The sequence below is a fragment of the Geotrypetes seraphini genome, chromosome 8, assembly GCF_902459505.1.
Source record: "Geotrypetes seraphini chromosome 8, aGeoSer1.1, whole genome shotgun sequence".
In the NCBI taxonomy this organism is placed as follows: Eukaryota; Metazoa; Chordata; class Amphibia; order Gymnophiona; family Dermophiidae; genus Geotrypetes; species Geotrypetes seraphini.
In genome coordinates this window covers 17,459,456-17,476,571 of record NC_047091.1, presented here as the reverse complement: position 1 = coordinate 17,476,571, position 17,116 = coordinate 17,459,456, and the positions used below count along the sequence as shown (strand labels likewise).

The following is a 17,116-nucleotide window of genomic DNA, read 5'->3' as shown; positions in this document are numbered from 1 at the left end:
AGATTTGCCCCACCCCCTAAAAATGAGGACACTGCTCTGAATTTGATTGGTTGAGCAAGCAACAGACAGATGCTGCTCAGCCAATCAAATTCAGGTCAGTAATGTCAGGGCCTTCAGGGGATTCAGAGAATCCTCAGCCCAAGAGCCCCGCTATTTTTTTTTTGTTTACCGGTACTTTTTGTTTGATGCAGTCTGATTGGGTTGAGCAAGCTGCCTACTCAACAAATCAAAATGCATCAAGCAAAAAGTAAACAAAAAATTTAAAAAGCAGGGCTATAGAGCTGGGAATTCACTGAATCCCCTGAAAGCCCTCACCGCATGCCACTGCCCTATCCCCACCCCCACCTGTAATATGGTATTGCCCCCTTTCTCTCTAGTCTTTTCCTCCTGCTGGACCAGGTGAGGCACTGGCTCATGGAACTGATGAAAAAGGATGCCAAAATCCCAATCCGGCATCTATCCCTCTAGATAGGGTTGCCAGATTTTCCAATCGGAAAATACGGACCCCCTAGACCCGCCCTCCCAGGCCCGCCCAGTTCCGCCCCCGCTACCTGCTCTTGTCGGGAAGGGAGGAAGTCCGCACATGCACGGATGCCATTTCGATGATGTCACACGCATGCGGATGCCATGCGATGATGTCATGCGCACGTGGACTTCCTCCCTGCATGACGCGATTTGAGGAGGCTTTTCAAAACCCGGACAAAGTACCGGGCTTTGAAAAGCCGTCCGGACCCCCAGACATATCCTGAAAAGGGGGACATGTCCGGGAAAATCCGGACTTAACCCTACCTTTAGAAGTTTGAAAAGAGACTGGTCTGGGATTTTGACAACCTTTATCACTGGTGCCCTGGGCCAGGGCCTCACCTGGTCCATAGGCTGAGCCAGCCTTGGAAATGTGATGAAAGAGAATGTTACCTGGCTGTTCTGTGCTGGAGTCTTTGACAGGTGGATGGGAAGTGTTCTGAAGGTCTATACTAGTCCTTTGTGGCTGCCTTCTCCTTGGAGAGGGGATTTCTTCCGTGTTCGTCTCAGAAAGCTGGGCAACAGAACCCTTATCGGAGTCACCAGTTATAACCATCATTGCATAGTCTTTGGTACATCTCTTCAAGTTTCCAATTTCTCCCTCCTGCCCTTCTTGGAGCTTGGAGGTAGACTGAGTCTGGGCTCCCGACTGGTTGCCGTTGGTCTGGGAGTAGACGTTGCTCACCTTTGCCTTCTGCTGCTCTTCGTGGCTGCTGTAGACCTTGTACCTGATCATTAAGATGATGATGAAAACCAAGACGGAGGCCACGATGATGCCGCCGATGATAATGATCATGGTGCCCCCGAGGAACTGCGCGTGGATGGGCTGGCACTGATTGTACTCCTGCTCGGTGGCGAACCGCACGCAGCCAATAACTCTGGTCACTGTCAGGAAGGTGATGCCATCGTTATAAACAGCCAGGACGCAGAGGTCATATTCCCGACCCGCTACCAAGTCCTTGATGAGGAAGGTTTTGCTGGTAGAAGGAATCATTCTGAAAGGAGAGATACATCTATTAGCATTTCATTCCAGCAGGCTAATTTATTATCCTATCGGGGTATACAACCAAATTGAAATTTACAAAAAAAAAAAAAAAAATTAGATTAAATTGGGTCCAGTGTTCTTTTCCCTACAGATTGTTTAAGGTCACCCAACAACACACAGACTAGTGCTAGACAAATTAATAGAAATGCTGTTTTACGCATGCACTTGTTCAGTAGTGCTTAATTGACACTGTGCCAGTAACCCCCAAACTCTTACAGCTAAAGCACAACAGTCATTAGAGAAGGTCAATTGTGAAGACCCATTTTCAGAGAAGCTGAAAAACGTGTCAAGTTTCAAGTTTATTGACTTTTAATATACCGACCATCAACAAGTATCTGGCCGGTTTACAATAAAAATTTAAAAAAAGATAAATACTTAAAAAAAATAATAAAAGTGCACACCAAGGACATTAACTAGACAGACTTGAAGGTGAGGGAAAGTAGGTAGGATTGGGGGGAGAGTTACATGTTAGAAGAAGAAAGGAAAGAGAGGGAAGAGGGTAAAACATATGGGGCGGGATCGCTTTATAAAAGTGGTTGGCTGAATAAGAAAAGAAGAAAAAGATGAAGAATGAAAAGAAAAAGAAAAAAAAAAAAAAGGAAAATCTAAACACAGGAAAAAGCGTCGCTAAATAAGAAGGTCTTCAGGCTTATCTTAAATTTATCAAGTTGATGTTTGGATCGGAGTAGCTGTGGCAGAGCATTCCACAAAGCTGGAGCTACTTAAGTTTAGCTGATTACCAAGAATCCAAAAATACAGTGATTTCCCCCTGATATGCAGTGCTATTTAACCGGCCAGAAAAAACATTTTTTTTATTTTTTTTTTAATATATCATAATCCACTTTTTATTGAATGCTATTGTGTTTCAGGTCACCTTTTAGAAGAAAAATCTAGTAATAACCAAGGGCTCCGTTCACAAAGGTGCGTTAGGGCCTTATCGCGCGGAATAGTGCGCGCTAAATTGCCGTGCGCGCTAGCCGCTGCCGCCTCCTCTTGAGCAGGCGGTAGTTTTTCGGGTAGCGCACGCTAATCCGATGCGTTCGCTAAAAAACGCTAGCGCACCTTTGTAAAAGGAGCCCCAAGTGAACGGCCATAGGATCTCTGCGTTTCATTTCCTATTTGTTAATTTCACTTTGCTTTTTTTTTCCCCGGAAATGAAGCTAGTGAGATGGCGCTTCTGTTGATGAAGATAAAAGCATTGGTTGCTGCAGATATTCTTATTAAGAAATAAGAAATATAAGAAATATTATAATGATTAAGGTTTATTCTTTTTCCTTATGGGATAATTAGGAGAAATGGGGGGGGGGGGATAGGATATTCTAATTAAATAGCAGTATATTTTAACTGATTAATGTATATAAGAAATATGGTATATATGTATGAACAGAAAAGGAAAGGGGGTAAATATATTGGAAATATATTGCTATGGAATTTTAGGGGATATATGTAATATGATGAGTTATATTTGTTGTGCATTTAATTTATATAATATAACTAGTCTTATAGCCTGTTACATTAACGGGTGCTAGAATATATGTGTGTGTTTATTTTTTTTTTTCTCTCTCTCTCCTTAGCCGCTTTCTGTATTTCTGTCTGTCATTTTTATTTTTTTTCCTTGGCTGTCCACTACCACCCCTTGCCTGCTCCCCCTGTCCATTCTCACTTCCTTTTACCTCCCCTGTGTCCTCCACCACCCCATCACTGCTCACCTTATCCAGCAGAAGCCCTTCTCCCTTTGTTTTATCTCCCCCTGTCCATCATCACCTCCTTCCTGCTCCCCCTGTCCAGCAGTAGGCCTGTCTTTATTTTTCTGCCCCCCTCCCTGTTCATCAGCACCTCTTCCCCTGTCCATCAACCCCTTTTCTGCCCCTCCATTTCCCTCCCACCCCACTTCCCTGTGCAGTATTTTCCTCCCCCCCATACCTTCCTCCTGAACTGCATGGCCTACTTATGTTGAAATGCTTTCCGGGTTTGGCTGCCTTGGCCTGCAGCCGCCAACAGCCGCCGCGGCCGACATCCGATTCGGGCCGCCGCGGTCGACATCCGCCTCGGGGGGGGGGGAAGAAGAGAGAGAGAGAGCTTCGGGCGGCCAGCAGTCGCCGCGGCCGACATCCGACTCGGGCCACCGCGGTCGACATCCGCCTCGGGGGGGGGAGGAAGAGAGAGAGAGAGCTTCGGGCGGCCAGCAGCCGCGGCGGCCGACATCCAACTCGGGCCGCCGCGGCTGACATCCACCTCCAGGGGAGGGAGAGAGAGAGCTTCGCGCGCATGCGCACTTCTATCTGCGGCCCTACAGCTCACAGAAAACGGACGCACGCGATGGGAGTGCGCATGCGCGGCCTAACGTTTTATTATATTAGATGAATAGAGTTTGAGGAAGAAAGGGTGGGGGGAGGGATAGGTTAATGTAAGATTAATTGTAATATAGAAGAGAGATGTTTGGATAGATTATTTTGTGGATATGGGGAGGGATGGGAGGTGGGTGGGGGGAATTAAAATATGTATAATAATGTTGTTTAAGAATATCAAGTGAGTTATGTGAATCATTTGTAATAATATTGTACACTTGTTGAAAGAAATAAAATGAATAAAGATTAAAAGAAAAAAAAGAAATATGGTCTGGAAAACTTGACATCTGGTTTGGAGGAACCTCTTCGTTGTCAGGATGAATTACAGGTTTCAGATTGAAATCAAAGGTGCTGTATTCTGGAAGTGCATCGTCTAGTCTCTTCTCCAATTTCAGCACCCGGATCTCCTGAATGCGAGGACTGTACATATCATAGCACATCTCAACCCCTAGCCCTTCAATGATATTACGCAGCTCCGAGTCCTTTTCAGGACCTTTCTTCTAATACGTCTGAATCTCTAAACAAACAATATTGTAATTTTTGCTGGGGGGGGGGGGGGGTTAATCTCTAAACAAACTGTATATTGTAATTTCCTCTTTTTTTTCTTAGCAAACAGTATATTTTGTAATTTCGATTTCTTAAAGTCTCTGTACTCTGTACTCCTTCTAGATATTGTAAATCGCTGAATGTCCAGCTCTCTTGAATGTAAACCGCCTAGAAGTCGCAAAGATTGTGGCGGTATAGAAGAATAAAGTTATTATTATTATTTTCCTGATCGCTGTTTACTTTGCCGCTGGCATATGGATCTGACATGGTCACAGCAAGAATACTTCCTACATGGAACTCTGGAATGTTCTTCTTGCTACCATATCTATTCTTTCAAGATAGTATTTTATTATTTATTTATTCATTCATTTTCAAAAATACAATTCAAGATATACTTGTACAGAAAGCTTTTAAGTCAGGAAATCTAATAATGATAGGACAACCCTTCAAGAATATTTAAATTAACTTAAATCAGCTCAAGTCCACAAAAGATCCAAAATGTAATCTATAAAACGGAAATTAGGAAATACAGACTTAACCCTTTCAGGACCATAAGGATCGTAGGCCAATTTTTGTGGTTTTGACGACATTTTTATGGTAAAAAGGGCTTGCAGATGCCAAAAAATTGATTTTTTTTGTGAAATATCATTATTTTTATTTAAAAAAATCACACTTCTGGCTTATGGACAGTGTGGCAAGTGAATCTTCTCGTCAATCTAGCAACGACGCTAATGAATGAATGTCGGAACCAGTTTGTTTACATAAAGGCAGTATCATATGGAATCCGTACATATCAAATTTAGAACTGTAGACTATCCCAATCAAAATTTATAGGATTTTAAAGTTATGGGACAAATATGTCCCTTGGTCCTGAAAGGGTTAAGGAAAAATGATACAAGTCAACTGATATGAGCATCTAATTCCCTATACGCCTCCTTTCTCTTATTCTCAAGCCGAGATAGGGAGAGGAATGCAGACAGTTGGAAGGGCTCAAAGAAAACATATTTTTGAGAATTATATTGTATAATAAATTTGCAAGGATAATGGAGGTAAAAAGTTGCTCCAAGAGCTATAATTTCTGCTTTTAACATAAGAAATTCTTTTCTTCGCTTTTGTGTGTCCCTAGCCAAGTCAGGGAACATTTGTATCAAGATAGTATTTTAAAGGGTCTTTTCTACTTCTAGGCAGGATGAATTTAGGGCTCAAGAACTTCCTTTGTGTCCACAATAACTGGTTTTGGAGGGGGTTGAAACTGGGAAGGTTCACCATCTCCAGCACTCAAGAGTCTGCTGGAGGAATGGAAGGACCAATTCCAACGGAGCCCGGAGAAGAGCTGAACTTGTAATGGCCTCCGGCAGGCCGCCATGTCTTCCACAGCATTGACTGGTTAAATAGCTCTTAACCGATTAAATGTGAATATTCAACACGAGATCGTTGGTAGACTACACTGAATATTCACGTTTAGCGGCTGAAAGTTCACCGGCTATATCGCACAAGAACCAGCAATTTTCAGCACTAAGGGCCTGATTCTCCATAGCGCCCTTAGCACGCCCACGCTGTAGGCGTGCAGGTACGCAGTTGTAGAGTCGCACCTACAGTTTTCTATAGGTGCATGAAATGTAGGCTAGCATTTTGCAGGCCTAGATTTGAGACGCCCACCTCGTGCCTTCAGAGGCGCACAGCAACACCTAAGCACGCATAAGGCAACTTCCTGTGCAAAACCACGCCTCCGTCCGCCTTGCGCAAGTTTCGGCGTCGCTATGCGCCTTCGTACCCACGAGGTAGGCGTGTTAGTACAGCGTGCCTAATTTTTTTTTTTAACATGCTCTGCCATTGGATAGTTAGGTTGTGGTAGCGCGCCTACGCTGCTTAACTTTAGTGCACGCTATAGAGAATCAGGCCTCGCAAAAGTTAGAAGGGAAAAGATTCCGTATAAACATATGGAAGTTCTTCTTCACCCTGAGAGTGGTAGAAATCTGGAACGTTCTTACGGAGGCTGCTATAGGGGGAAACACCCTTCAGGGATTCAAGACAAGGTTGGATAAGTTCCGATTGGAACAGAACATACGCAAGTAAGGCTAGACTCAAATAACATAGAAACATAGAAATAGACGGCAGATAAGGGCCACGGCCCATCAAGTCTGCCCACTCCAGTGACCCTCCCTATCTATCTTTGCGGATAGATCCCACATGTCTATCCCATCTGGCCTTAAAATCTGGCACACTGCTGGCCTCAATAACCTGAAGTGGATGACTATTCCAGCGATCAACCACCCTTTCAGTGAAGAAGAACTTCCTAGTGTCACTGTGCAGTTTCTCGCCCCTGATTTTCCATGAATGCCCCCTTGTTGCCGCGGGACCCTTGAAGAAGATGTCTTCTTCCACCTCGATGCGGCCCGTGAGATACTTGAATGTCTCGATCATATCTCCCCTCTCTCGACGTTCCTCAAGTGAGTAGAGCTGCAATTTCCCTAACCACTCCTCGTACGGGAGCTCCTTGAGTCCCGAGACCATCCTGGTGGCCATCCTCTGGACCGACTCCAGTCTCAGCACATCCTTGCGGTAATGCGGCCTCCAGAATTACACACAGTACTCCAGGTGCGGTCTCACCATGGATCTATACAGTGGCATAATGACTTCAAGTTTACGGCTGACGAAACTCCTGCGTATGCAACCTATGATTTGCCTTGCTTTGGATGAAGCTTGCTCCACTTGGTTTGCAGACTTCATGTCTTCCCTGACAATCACCCCTAAGTCTCTTTCTGCTTCAGTTCTTGTCAGAATCTCGCCATTTAGGGTGTAAATCTTGCATGGATTTTGGCTTCCCAGGTGCATGACTTTGCATTTTTTGGCATTGAAGCTGAGTTGCCAGGACCTAGACCAATGCTCCAGCAGAAGTAAGTCATGCACCATATCGTCTGCCATTGCTTTTTTGTCTGTTGTGCTTTTGCTCACTACATTGCTCAGTTTGGCATCATCGGCGAATAATGTTATTCTACCTCGGAGCCCTTCTGTCGAGTCTCTTATATAGATGTTGAACAAGATCGGGCCCAGGACGGAGCCTTGTGGCACTCCACTTATCACCTCCGACATTTCGGAGGGGGTGCCATTCACCACCACCCTCTGAAGCCTACCCCCAAGCCAGTTCCCAACCCATTTGGTTAATGTGTTGCCCAAACCTAAAGAACTCATCTTGCTCAGCAACCTGCGGTGTGGCATGCTATCAAATGCTTTGCTGAAATCCAGGTAGACGATGTCCAGGGACTCACCAACATCCAGCTTCCTCGTCACCCAGTCAAAGAAGCTGATCAGATTGGATTGGCAGGATCTCCCCTTAGTGAATCCATGTTGGCGGGGATCCTGTAGATTCTCCTCGTCCATGATCCTATCCAATTGGCGTTTGATTAGGGTTTCCATTAGTTTGCTCACTATTGAAGTGAGACTCACTGGTCCGTAGTTTGCCATCTCTATCCTGGAGCCTTTCTTGTGTAGTGGAATGACGTTAGCCGTCTTCCAGTCCATCGGGACGTTACCTGTACTAAGGGAGAGATTGAAGAGCGCGGATAGCGGTTCCGCCAAGACATCACCCAACTCCCTGAGTACCCTAGGGCCGCCGTATGAGCGGACTGCTGGGCATGATGGACCACTGGTCTGACCCAGCAGCGGCAATTCTTATGTTCTTAAGTGAATAAGTTTAGCAGCCACTTTTTGGCCACTATAAACTTAACCCGCCTGCATATATTAACCTAACTGGTTAGGTTTTTAGAGGCCAAAAAAAAGAAAAATCTTGGATATTCAATGACAGTCACCGGAAACAGTCCAACACTGAATATCCATGTTCAGCGCCAGTGCCCTACATAGATTGTGAGGCCACTGCAACAGATAGGGAACATGCTTGAAATACCTGTATGTAAACCACTTTGAGTGTGGTTGTAAAACTACAAAAAGGTGGTATAGAAGTCCCAATCCTTTCCCCCCTTTCCAGCCATGGGCTGAACTAATCTCAGAAATTAAATGCCAGGGCATGCACAGCTCCCGGCACTAAATATCCAGGTATGTGCATTGACCTGGAAGTTAACCAGGCACCGGACGATATTTAGACTGGTGCCCAGTTAACTCGGTACATAAAGTTAGGACAGCTTAGGGTTACCAGATTTTACAACTGTAAAATCCAGACCCCCCCTTCCTTCCATGCCACACTCGTGCCCTCCCTTCCCACCCCGTCCCCCTTAAAATCTTCACCAGCACAAGCAGTTTCTCCAGCCTGCTGCTCGTGCTGGCTTTCCCTCTGATGTCATTTCCTGGCCCCGTGATCCAGAAGTGATTTCAGAGGGAGCCAGGCGCATGAGCAGCAGGATGGGGTAGTTGCTTGCACTGGCAAAGATTTTAAAGAGGTATGGGGGGCAAGGAAGGGAGGGTATGAGCATAGCATGGGAGGGGGGGGAGAGGTGCCGGTGCCCCCACCAACATGGTCCCCAGAGTGGTCTACTCTCCCTCTTACTATGCCACTGTGACTGGCTTCCTCAGTGGAGTTTAACTAAACGGCGACGGGACAATAGCGCGACGGACAAAGCCGCACCGACAACAGAGAGCAGACAATTGCGTGCAAGACTCCAGCGCGCCACTGTAAAAGTTTATTTTAAAGGTCTCCAATGTGGGTTTACTTAATAGTGTTCGTGCTGCCATTCGCGCTGCCGTTGGAGGGGGTTTGGGGGGTGTAACCCCCCACATTATACAGAAAACTTAACTTTTCCCCTAAAAAATAGGGAAAAAGTTAAGTTTCCAATTTTAATTTTTCCAGTTCTTCTGAATAAACTTATCCACCATTCAGATGAACTGGGAAAATTAAAATTGGATATGACTTCTTCTAATAATTTACTTCAAAAGACTCAGCAGGAAACTATAATTAAAGACAATTTGAATCTTAGAAGAAAAATGGAGTCCTTAGAGAATCAGGCATCAGGCACGTAGCAATAATGTGAGATTGATAAACTTTCCAAGGATAACCATGGTAACTCCTAGAGGCATGCTTAAGAGATATTTATCAGAAATTTTGGAAATACCGGAAGGTAATCTTCCATCGTTTGCTCAACTTTATTATCTCCCCAGTAAAACTCCGCATCGACAGCAACCTGAGCCTATTGAAGGACAAGCATTGAATATACTGAGATTTTGGAGAAGTCAGATAAGGAAGTGGTAACACCTGCAACATTAGAAGCTACTTTGGCTCTCTCTATTGATCAATCTTGGTTATGGAGACTATTTCTAAAGAATAAACAAAAGGAATTTCTTGGTTGTCAAATTCAAATGTTCCCTGATGTTACAAGGGAAACGCAAAAACGTAGACGTGATTTCCTTCTTTTGAAACCGGGGGGGGGGGTCATCTCATTAGGGGCTACATTTTATTTGAGACATCCTTGTAAGTGCATTGTCCGTTTCCATTCAATTAAATATGTATTCTTTGAACCTCAACATTTGACTAATTTTCTGGCGATGTCCCGTCTGGACAAAGAAAAAACTCAAGGTTAAGCTCTAAAAGAAAATAGTAACTTCCTTCCCGATTTATAGGAATAGCATTACTTCTTTGATTGTTTTCTTAATATTTTCTCACAATTAATTCTTGGATCCAATGAGGACTTGGGCTAATTTTACCATAATTTTACTTAATATTGTTAAGTATGGATTTATATGATTGTAATATGTTTTAGTTAAATTTGCTTTCTGTACAAGTTTACTTGATATAATATTGAAATCAATAAAAATACTTAAATATATTTTTTAAAAAAAGTTAAGTTTCCTCCACCCCCCAAAAAGCAGCGTGAACACTATTAAGTAAACTGGGGGGGGGGGTTTCCCCCTCTTTAAAATATACTTTTACGCTCAATTGTCTGCTCTCTAATGTTGATGCGGCTTTGTCCCGCGCACTTTATGACTGTGAACCGTATCTGTAGACGCATTTACAAGGAGGGCAGGAGGGGGCTACACATGCATCTCAAAAGATCTGATAAGCACAGCGGCCCAGATGCCAAAAAATACATATAAAGTTAGATACCTAGATTGGCGTGCCTAGACAATCTAGATGCCTAACTTACAACCCCCACCCCCCCCTTTTACAAAACTGCAAAAGTGGTTCTTAGCGCCAGACGGCACGCTGAATGCTCTGCGCTGCTCTCGACGCTCCTAGGAACTCTATGAGCATTGGAACAGCGCAGAGCATTCGAGGTGCCAGCTGGCATAGGATTAGCCAGTGGCTATAACAAGCTTAATTGACATAAGAACATAAGAATTTTCGCTGCTGGGTCAGACCAGTGGTCCATCGTGCCCAGCAGTCCGCTCCCGCGGCGGCCCTTAGGTCAAAGACCAGCGCCCTGAGTCTAGCCTTACCTGCATACGTTCTGGTTCAGCAGGAACTTGTCTAGCTTTGTCTTGAAACACTGGAGGGTGTTTTCCCCTATAACAAACTCCGGAGGAGCGTTCCATTTTTCTACCACTCTCTGGGTGAAGAAGAACTTCCTTACATGGAATCCCTGGAGGGTGTTTTTCCCTATAACAGACTCCAGAGGAGCGTTCCAGTTTTCTACCACTCTCTGGGTGAAGAAGAACTTCCTTACATGGAATCCCTGGAGGGTGTTTTCCCCTATAACAGACTCCGGAAGAGCGTTCCAGTTTTCTACCACTCTCTGGGTGAAGAAGAACTTCCTTACGTTTGTACGGAATCTATCCCCTTTTAACTTTAGAGTGCCATTTGATAATTAGCTTAAATTAAAATTAATTGGATGGTAGAAACCTAACAGTAGGCACGTACTGATTTCAGGTAGGTGCCTACCAGAAAGTTGGAGTGGTTAAGGACAGATCTTGGGCGTGTTTTCCATGTAGACATTTAAAATAGACTTAGGTGCCGGTATTTAGGTCAAGAAAAACGCGATCATAAATAGGGAGGGGGGGGGAACCAAAGGTTCAGACACCTAACAGCACCTGTCTATTTCAGGCACCACTAAATGCGATTCTATAAACGGCACCTAACTGAAGATTGACGGGCGCTACGCATCGCATCATTTACAGAATCAGGGTCTTTATGACCAGTCCTGATTTTGAACTTACGTCTCAAAGAAGTGAGGGATTTGCAGTGCCTGCATGTCCCATAATGCACCAAGACGGGGTAGTCCGAAATCCAGGGCTGTCCCAAATTTCCAGCCTGGGTAACTTGGCATCGCTGGAGGACTTTGAGGGAGCTGTGGCCATGTATAGGTTTCTACACAAAGCGGAGACGGCAAGGAACGGAGGCGTGACCATTTCTGTTTCCTTGAGCAGAATCTGCTTTGAGAGTGCTGTGTGGAATCTGAGTTCAGAAAGCTGACGATCTCTGAGGCAGGCATTGTGCTGAAACACGGTCGTGTCTTTTTAGGGCCTGTGCTCAGGCCTCCCTTCTTTACTGTCTCAGCTTTGTGCTGTCTGAAGGGACACGTCTTGTAATTTTCCTTAAGGCTATGTTTGAAGCTGTAAGAAAACCAGACCCTGTTTGTTTTTCCTTCTCTGAAATACTGCAAGGCCATTTTTATGTTTGAGAAGATGTGTGTTATCTTGTTGTGAAGTGAATTCAATTGTTTTCATAGCTGTATTTGCAAGCAGTTTTAGATAAGAAAAGGCTCTGCTGACCCTTTGGACTTCAGCCTTTAGAAAGAAAGATGCTGATTTCTTTTAAAGTTTCATGTGACCTGTGGCCATATATGGTTTGTGTTTACGTCACATGCTGACACATGCTGACAACCCTGATTCATGTAAAATGATATAAAAGGGATGTAAAGCTGACAATAAATTGGACATGTTTGGGAGATAATTTCTTGTCTTGTCTCTAAGATATGTCCCCAGATGCATCTGTCTTGCAAATGACAGACAGAGAGAAAGTATGGGGCAGGAATTGGGACCTAATCCTTTTCACTGTCCTTGGGAGGAGTTTTTGCAAAGGTCTTTTTGGTTTGTTGTTGCACGTCTAGATTTATTTCATGTGTCTCCAGGGGTGGGGGCAGAGGGGTCATTCACAGTACCCTTTTACTAAGGCGCGCTATGCTTATTAGCGCATGCTAACACGTGCATGTTATCCTGTGGATGCGTTAGCGGTTAGCACACGAGTTGTATATTAGCGCACCTTAGTAAAAGAGGGGGAAAATCTTTGTTTCGACAGTGAGATCATCAAGTTTGCAGACGACACAAAGCTATGCTGGACAATCAAATCGCAGAAGGATAACGAGGAACTCCAGAGTGACTTGTGTCAGTTAGAGAAATGGGCGGAAAATGGCAGATGAAGTTTAATGTGGAAAAGTGCAAAGTAATGCATTTAGGCAGAAAGAACAAGGAACACGAGTATAGAATGTCAGGTGCAACTCTGGGTAAGAGCGAACAAGAAAAGGACCTGGGTGTACTGATAGATAGGACCCTGAAACCGTCGGCACAATGCACGGCAGTGGCAAAGAAAGCAAATAGAATGTTAGGCATGATAAAGAAAGGAATCACGAGTAGATCAGAGAAAGTTATAAAGCTGCTTTATAGGGCAATGGTCAGACAACACTTGGAATACTGTGTCCAACATTGGTCTCCCAACCTAAAGAAGGATATAAAACTGCTTGAGAGGGTGCAGAGACAAGCAACGAAGCAAATAAAAGGTATGGAGAACTTGGAATACGAGGAACGACTTAAGAGACTGGGATTGTGCTCCCTCGAGAAAAGGAAACTACGAGGGGATATGATCGAGACTTTCAAAATACTGAAAGGAATCGACAAAATAGAGCAGGAAAAAAAATTATTTACAATGTCCAATGTGACACAGACAAGAGGACATGGACTGAAGCTAAGGGGGGACAAGTCCAGGACAAATATCAGGAAGTTCTGGTGGAAACCAGGAATGCACTCCCAGAGGAGGTTATTGCGGAATCCACCGTTCTAGGATTTAAAAGCAAACTAGATGCACATCTCCTTATAAGACACATAGAGGGATATGGGTGACTAAAATTACGTCAGGTGTACACCTGGCTGGGCTTCCGCCTGTGCGGACCGCCGGACTTGATGGACCAAAGGTCTGATCCAAAGATGGCAGTTCTTATGTTCTTATATAAAGCAATTCCCAAGACATTAGCTTCCTCTTATGCATCCCTGTATGGGATTTTGAGGGGGGGAGGGAGGGGTTGGGGGTCGGTTTTATTTTCCTTTCCTCTTAGAAATTATTAAAATGAAAATAAGTCCTTCAGTGTGTTGGTGGTCCTGAATTATACATGGAAGACAGCATTATATAATTAAACTTTTTTTAAATACAGGAGGATACAGAAAACATCACAAATAAAGGCAAATTAAAAGTAGATGCTTTCCTTTCCGTCTGCTTCCATTGACTAAGATATTGAGCCGAGAGAAAGCTACATTAGACAATTTCTACAGGGACCGTATATTTGTATCCGTGTACTTATTTATTTTCTCTTTGCATCCAGCTGCCTTCCGTGCATGGGTATGTCAAGCTCAGCTCTGCAGAGGCGGAAATCCAGACCTATAATTAGAAATAAACCCTTGGGAGAAGCCTGTTGATTGAAAACGAGTCTCCTATCATTTCAGCGTGCAAAAGTAATAGCGGCTGTACGCCGCATCATTTTTGTGCCTTGAGCAACATAATCAACTGCACTTGTTGGGGGGGGGGGGAGGAGAGGAAAAAAGCCCTCTAACACATACATTAGCATAACAGAGATGTTTAACGGGTTATCATATCCAGCGCCATCGCTGAAATTAATGCAGTTTGCTTCCCCGAACCCATTCTTCCGCAAGAAAGTCTTGATTAACGAGCTCTCCTTGCCTTCACGAAATATTTGGAAAGGATAATGAGTAGAGGAGACGGAGGTAGCTACAAGGCGGCATGGAGGTGCCCAACGCGGTGTGTAATTGGAGACAAATAGATAAATTATGCGGAAAGCTGACTTAAAACAAAACTGAGATTTGTCAATGGGGCTTGATATGCTTTTAGCTCTGAAAAGACTCTAATTCTTATTCTTAGACGACGCTTTGTAATTTTCTGGTGAATGTTATGAGGGTAGATACAAGAGGCCCATTGACAGCACTAAATACTGAAATCCTGCATAAGATAACTACAGAGCTGCACAGGCAGCAGAAGGTAAAGGCTACCTGTGTGCACGTGTATAGTTGATCGTTATTTAAGGCATGTTATACCGCTCACCATGTCAAGCAGAACGGAGGGACTTTGGTATCTGGCCAATCAGGGCCTTAGGCCCCTCCCCGATGCATCCCAGGATGCTTGTACCCAGTGGAGGCTCCTGGGATGTTGGTGTCCCCTTCGCCCTCCTCTCTACCCATCCCCCCAGCTCCTTCCGCACCCCCACACTGATTTCCCTAAATGTAAAGGGGGGGCAACAAATTAGGTTTTCTTCGCATACACAGCGGACTTTTTTTTAAAGTTTGTTCTACATAGGAGCGGTTTTTTTTAATCTGTTTGTTCATCCACATTTTTATATTTACATCAATCTGGACCCCTGAGGAAGACATGTCCGCCGAAACACGGATCGTGTTGGGTCCTGTTACACCGCAACATATGTGGAGGTGTATTTTTTGTTTTGGAACAATACATCAATAAAGTAGCATCAAGAACATCATTCTCCAAAGCCTTTTGGTTTTTGTTCTCTAGACTCCCTTTACTGTGGAATAATTGGGCTGCCCTCCCCCCCCCCCCTATTTTTTCATAGTCCACTGACATTATGGGGTAAAACAGAATAGTCCACACTAGCTTCTTCTTCCAACTGAATATAGCATTTATCAGTGAGAGAAATAAATACCAGAGTATTTACAAAAGAGGAATAAGAAATATACTTCACCCGTGGGAGGAAATAACATCATTCTGCCCTTCAGAGACCGGGAGGCCCTCTCACGGCCTGGTAAAGGAGATTCCCATGGGGTAGGTTGCTGGGCAGCGAGGCCCCTTTCACTCCACCGCCGAGCTCCAAGAAAGCCACATTGAGAGGATCGTTTCATACACAGAGAGAACAGGATGGTACATGTTCTCAGACTATGAGAATGTCACATCCAGGTTCTGCTTCTTGTTATCAAGTGGTGAAAATTCAGATCCCGAGCAAATACTGGATAGACAGAACAGATGTTCTTTCTGAACAACAAGCACACTAATTCCACCGATAAGGATTTTAGGTCCCAACTAACAAGACTCAAGAATGCAGTTCTCAGCAAGCAGTATTGAGTCTCACCAGGCTCTTCTGATAAGCGCTCCCTAGCAACCAGCAGGTCAGCTGGAGCGCTGGGCAACCAAGACTGCTTGTGAAAACTATAGGTGAGAGCGTCACCTAATACTGCTAGGTTTTCAGATGATGCTCTAAACACACCACACTCGCACCCTCCCTTCCCACCCCCGTACCTCTTTAAATTGTCGCCAGCGCAAGCAGCATCTCCGGCCTGCTGCTTGCGCTGGCACTGTTTTCCCCTCTGACGTCATCACTTCCTGGCCCCACGACCCGGAAGTGATTTCAGAGGCAGCGAGGCCAGCACCAGCATCGGGCTAGAGTAGCTGCTCACGCTGATGAAGATTTTAAAGAGGTGGGGGTGGGGAAGGGAGGGCATGAGCTTGAAATGGGGGGTGGAGAGGTATCAGTGCCCCCACCAAGATGGCGCCCGGGATGGTTCGCCCCCCTGCCCACCCTTACTGTGCCACTGCTTGTACCTTTTATAAGTTTCAAGTTTTTATTAATATTTGATGAATCGCTTATTCAATTAACTAAGCGATGTACAGCTTTATAAAAACAATAGGTTGTGAAACTAACAGGGTAATACACAACTTTTAACTCTAAGACAAACATGAGACATTGGGATAGCGGGGAGAAGTTACAATTTTTAGTTCAGGAGAGAGTACAAAAAGAGGGAAAAACAAGAAGGAAGGTAGCAAAATAATGGTTTAAAGTTTCGTGTGTTAGGTCTTGTTGTTAGATCTTGAACGCGTCTTTAAAAAGATAAGTTTTTAACGCCTTTTTAAATGAATTTATGTGTTTTTCTTCTCTAATGTACTGTGGTAGTGCATTCCACAGTTGTGGGGCCATCACAGACAACATATCGTGTCTTCTAATGCCTATAATTTTCAAAGAGGGGACGGTTAAAAGGTTTTGCGACGTTGAGCGGAGAGATCGGGAGATGCTGTGAGGGATAAGCATTCTTGAAATAAATTGTGGTTCGCTAGAAGGTAAGGTTTTGTATACTAAAAGCAAAATTTTAAAGTTAATCCGATGGCTGATTGGTCAAGTCAGCACTCATTTTTTGGACACCACATATAGAATCTGGCCCTAAGTGCTCCCATGTTAACCCTGCATTATCCAGTTAGCACATGCCGACAGGGCCCTGTTATGAAGGTGCAGAAAAATGTGCACTTAGGAGGGAATTCATCAAAGGGCGCTAAGAACATTTGCGCACTTTGTGTTACCGTGTGCAAATGATTAGTGCTTGCTAAACACTAAAGACACCCAATATATTCCTATGGGCATCTTTAGCATGGAGTGCGTGCTAATTGATAATGTGCGCTAACTCGCTTAGCGCCTTTTAATGAATTCCCCCCTTAGTGTGCCGTTGTTCTGAGAATTAAGCCCATTTTTTTACTGAAGCAGTAAAAATT

The 17,116-nt window shown here is 44.3% G+C and overlaps 1 protein-coding gene across 2 annotated transcripts in view; it reads right to left on the bottom strand.

The window, feature by feature from the left end:
- LOC117365815 (leucine-rich repeat and fibronectin type III domain-containing protein 1-like protein) overlaps positions 1 to 17,116 on the bottom strand; it is a 114,821-nt gene that overhangs the window by 60,046 nt on the left and 37,659 nt on the right. For both annotated transcript variants that reach the window (XM_033956675.1, XM_033956676.1), the window contains exon 3: positions 916 to 1,517. In XM_033956675.1, coding sequence (XP_033812566.1) covers positions 916 to 1,517 — 602 coding nt within the window. The remainder of the gene's footprint in view (positions 1 to 915; positions 1,518 to 17,116) is intronic.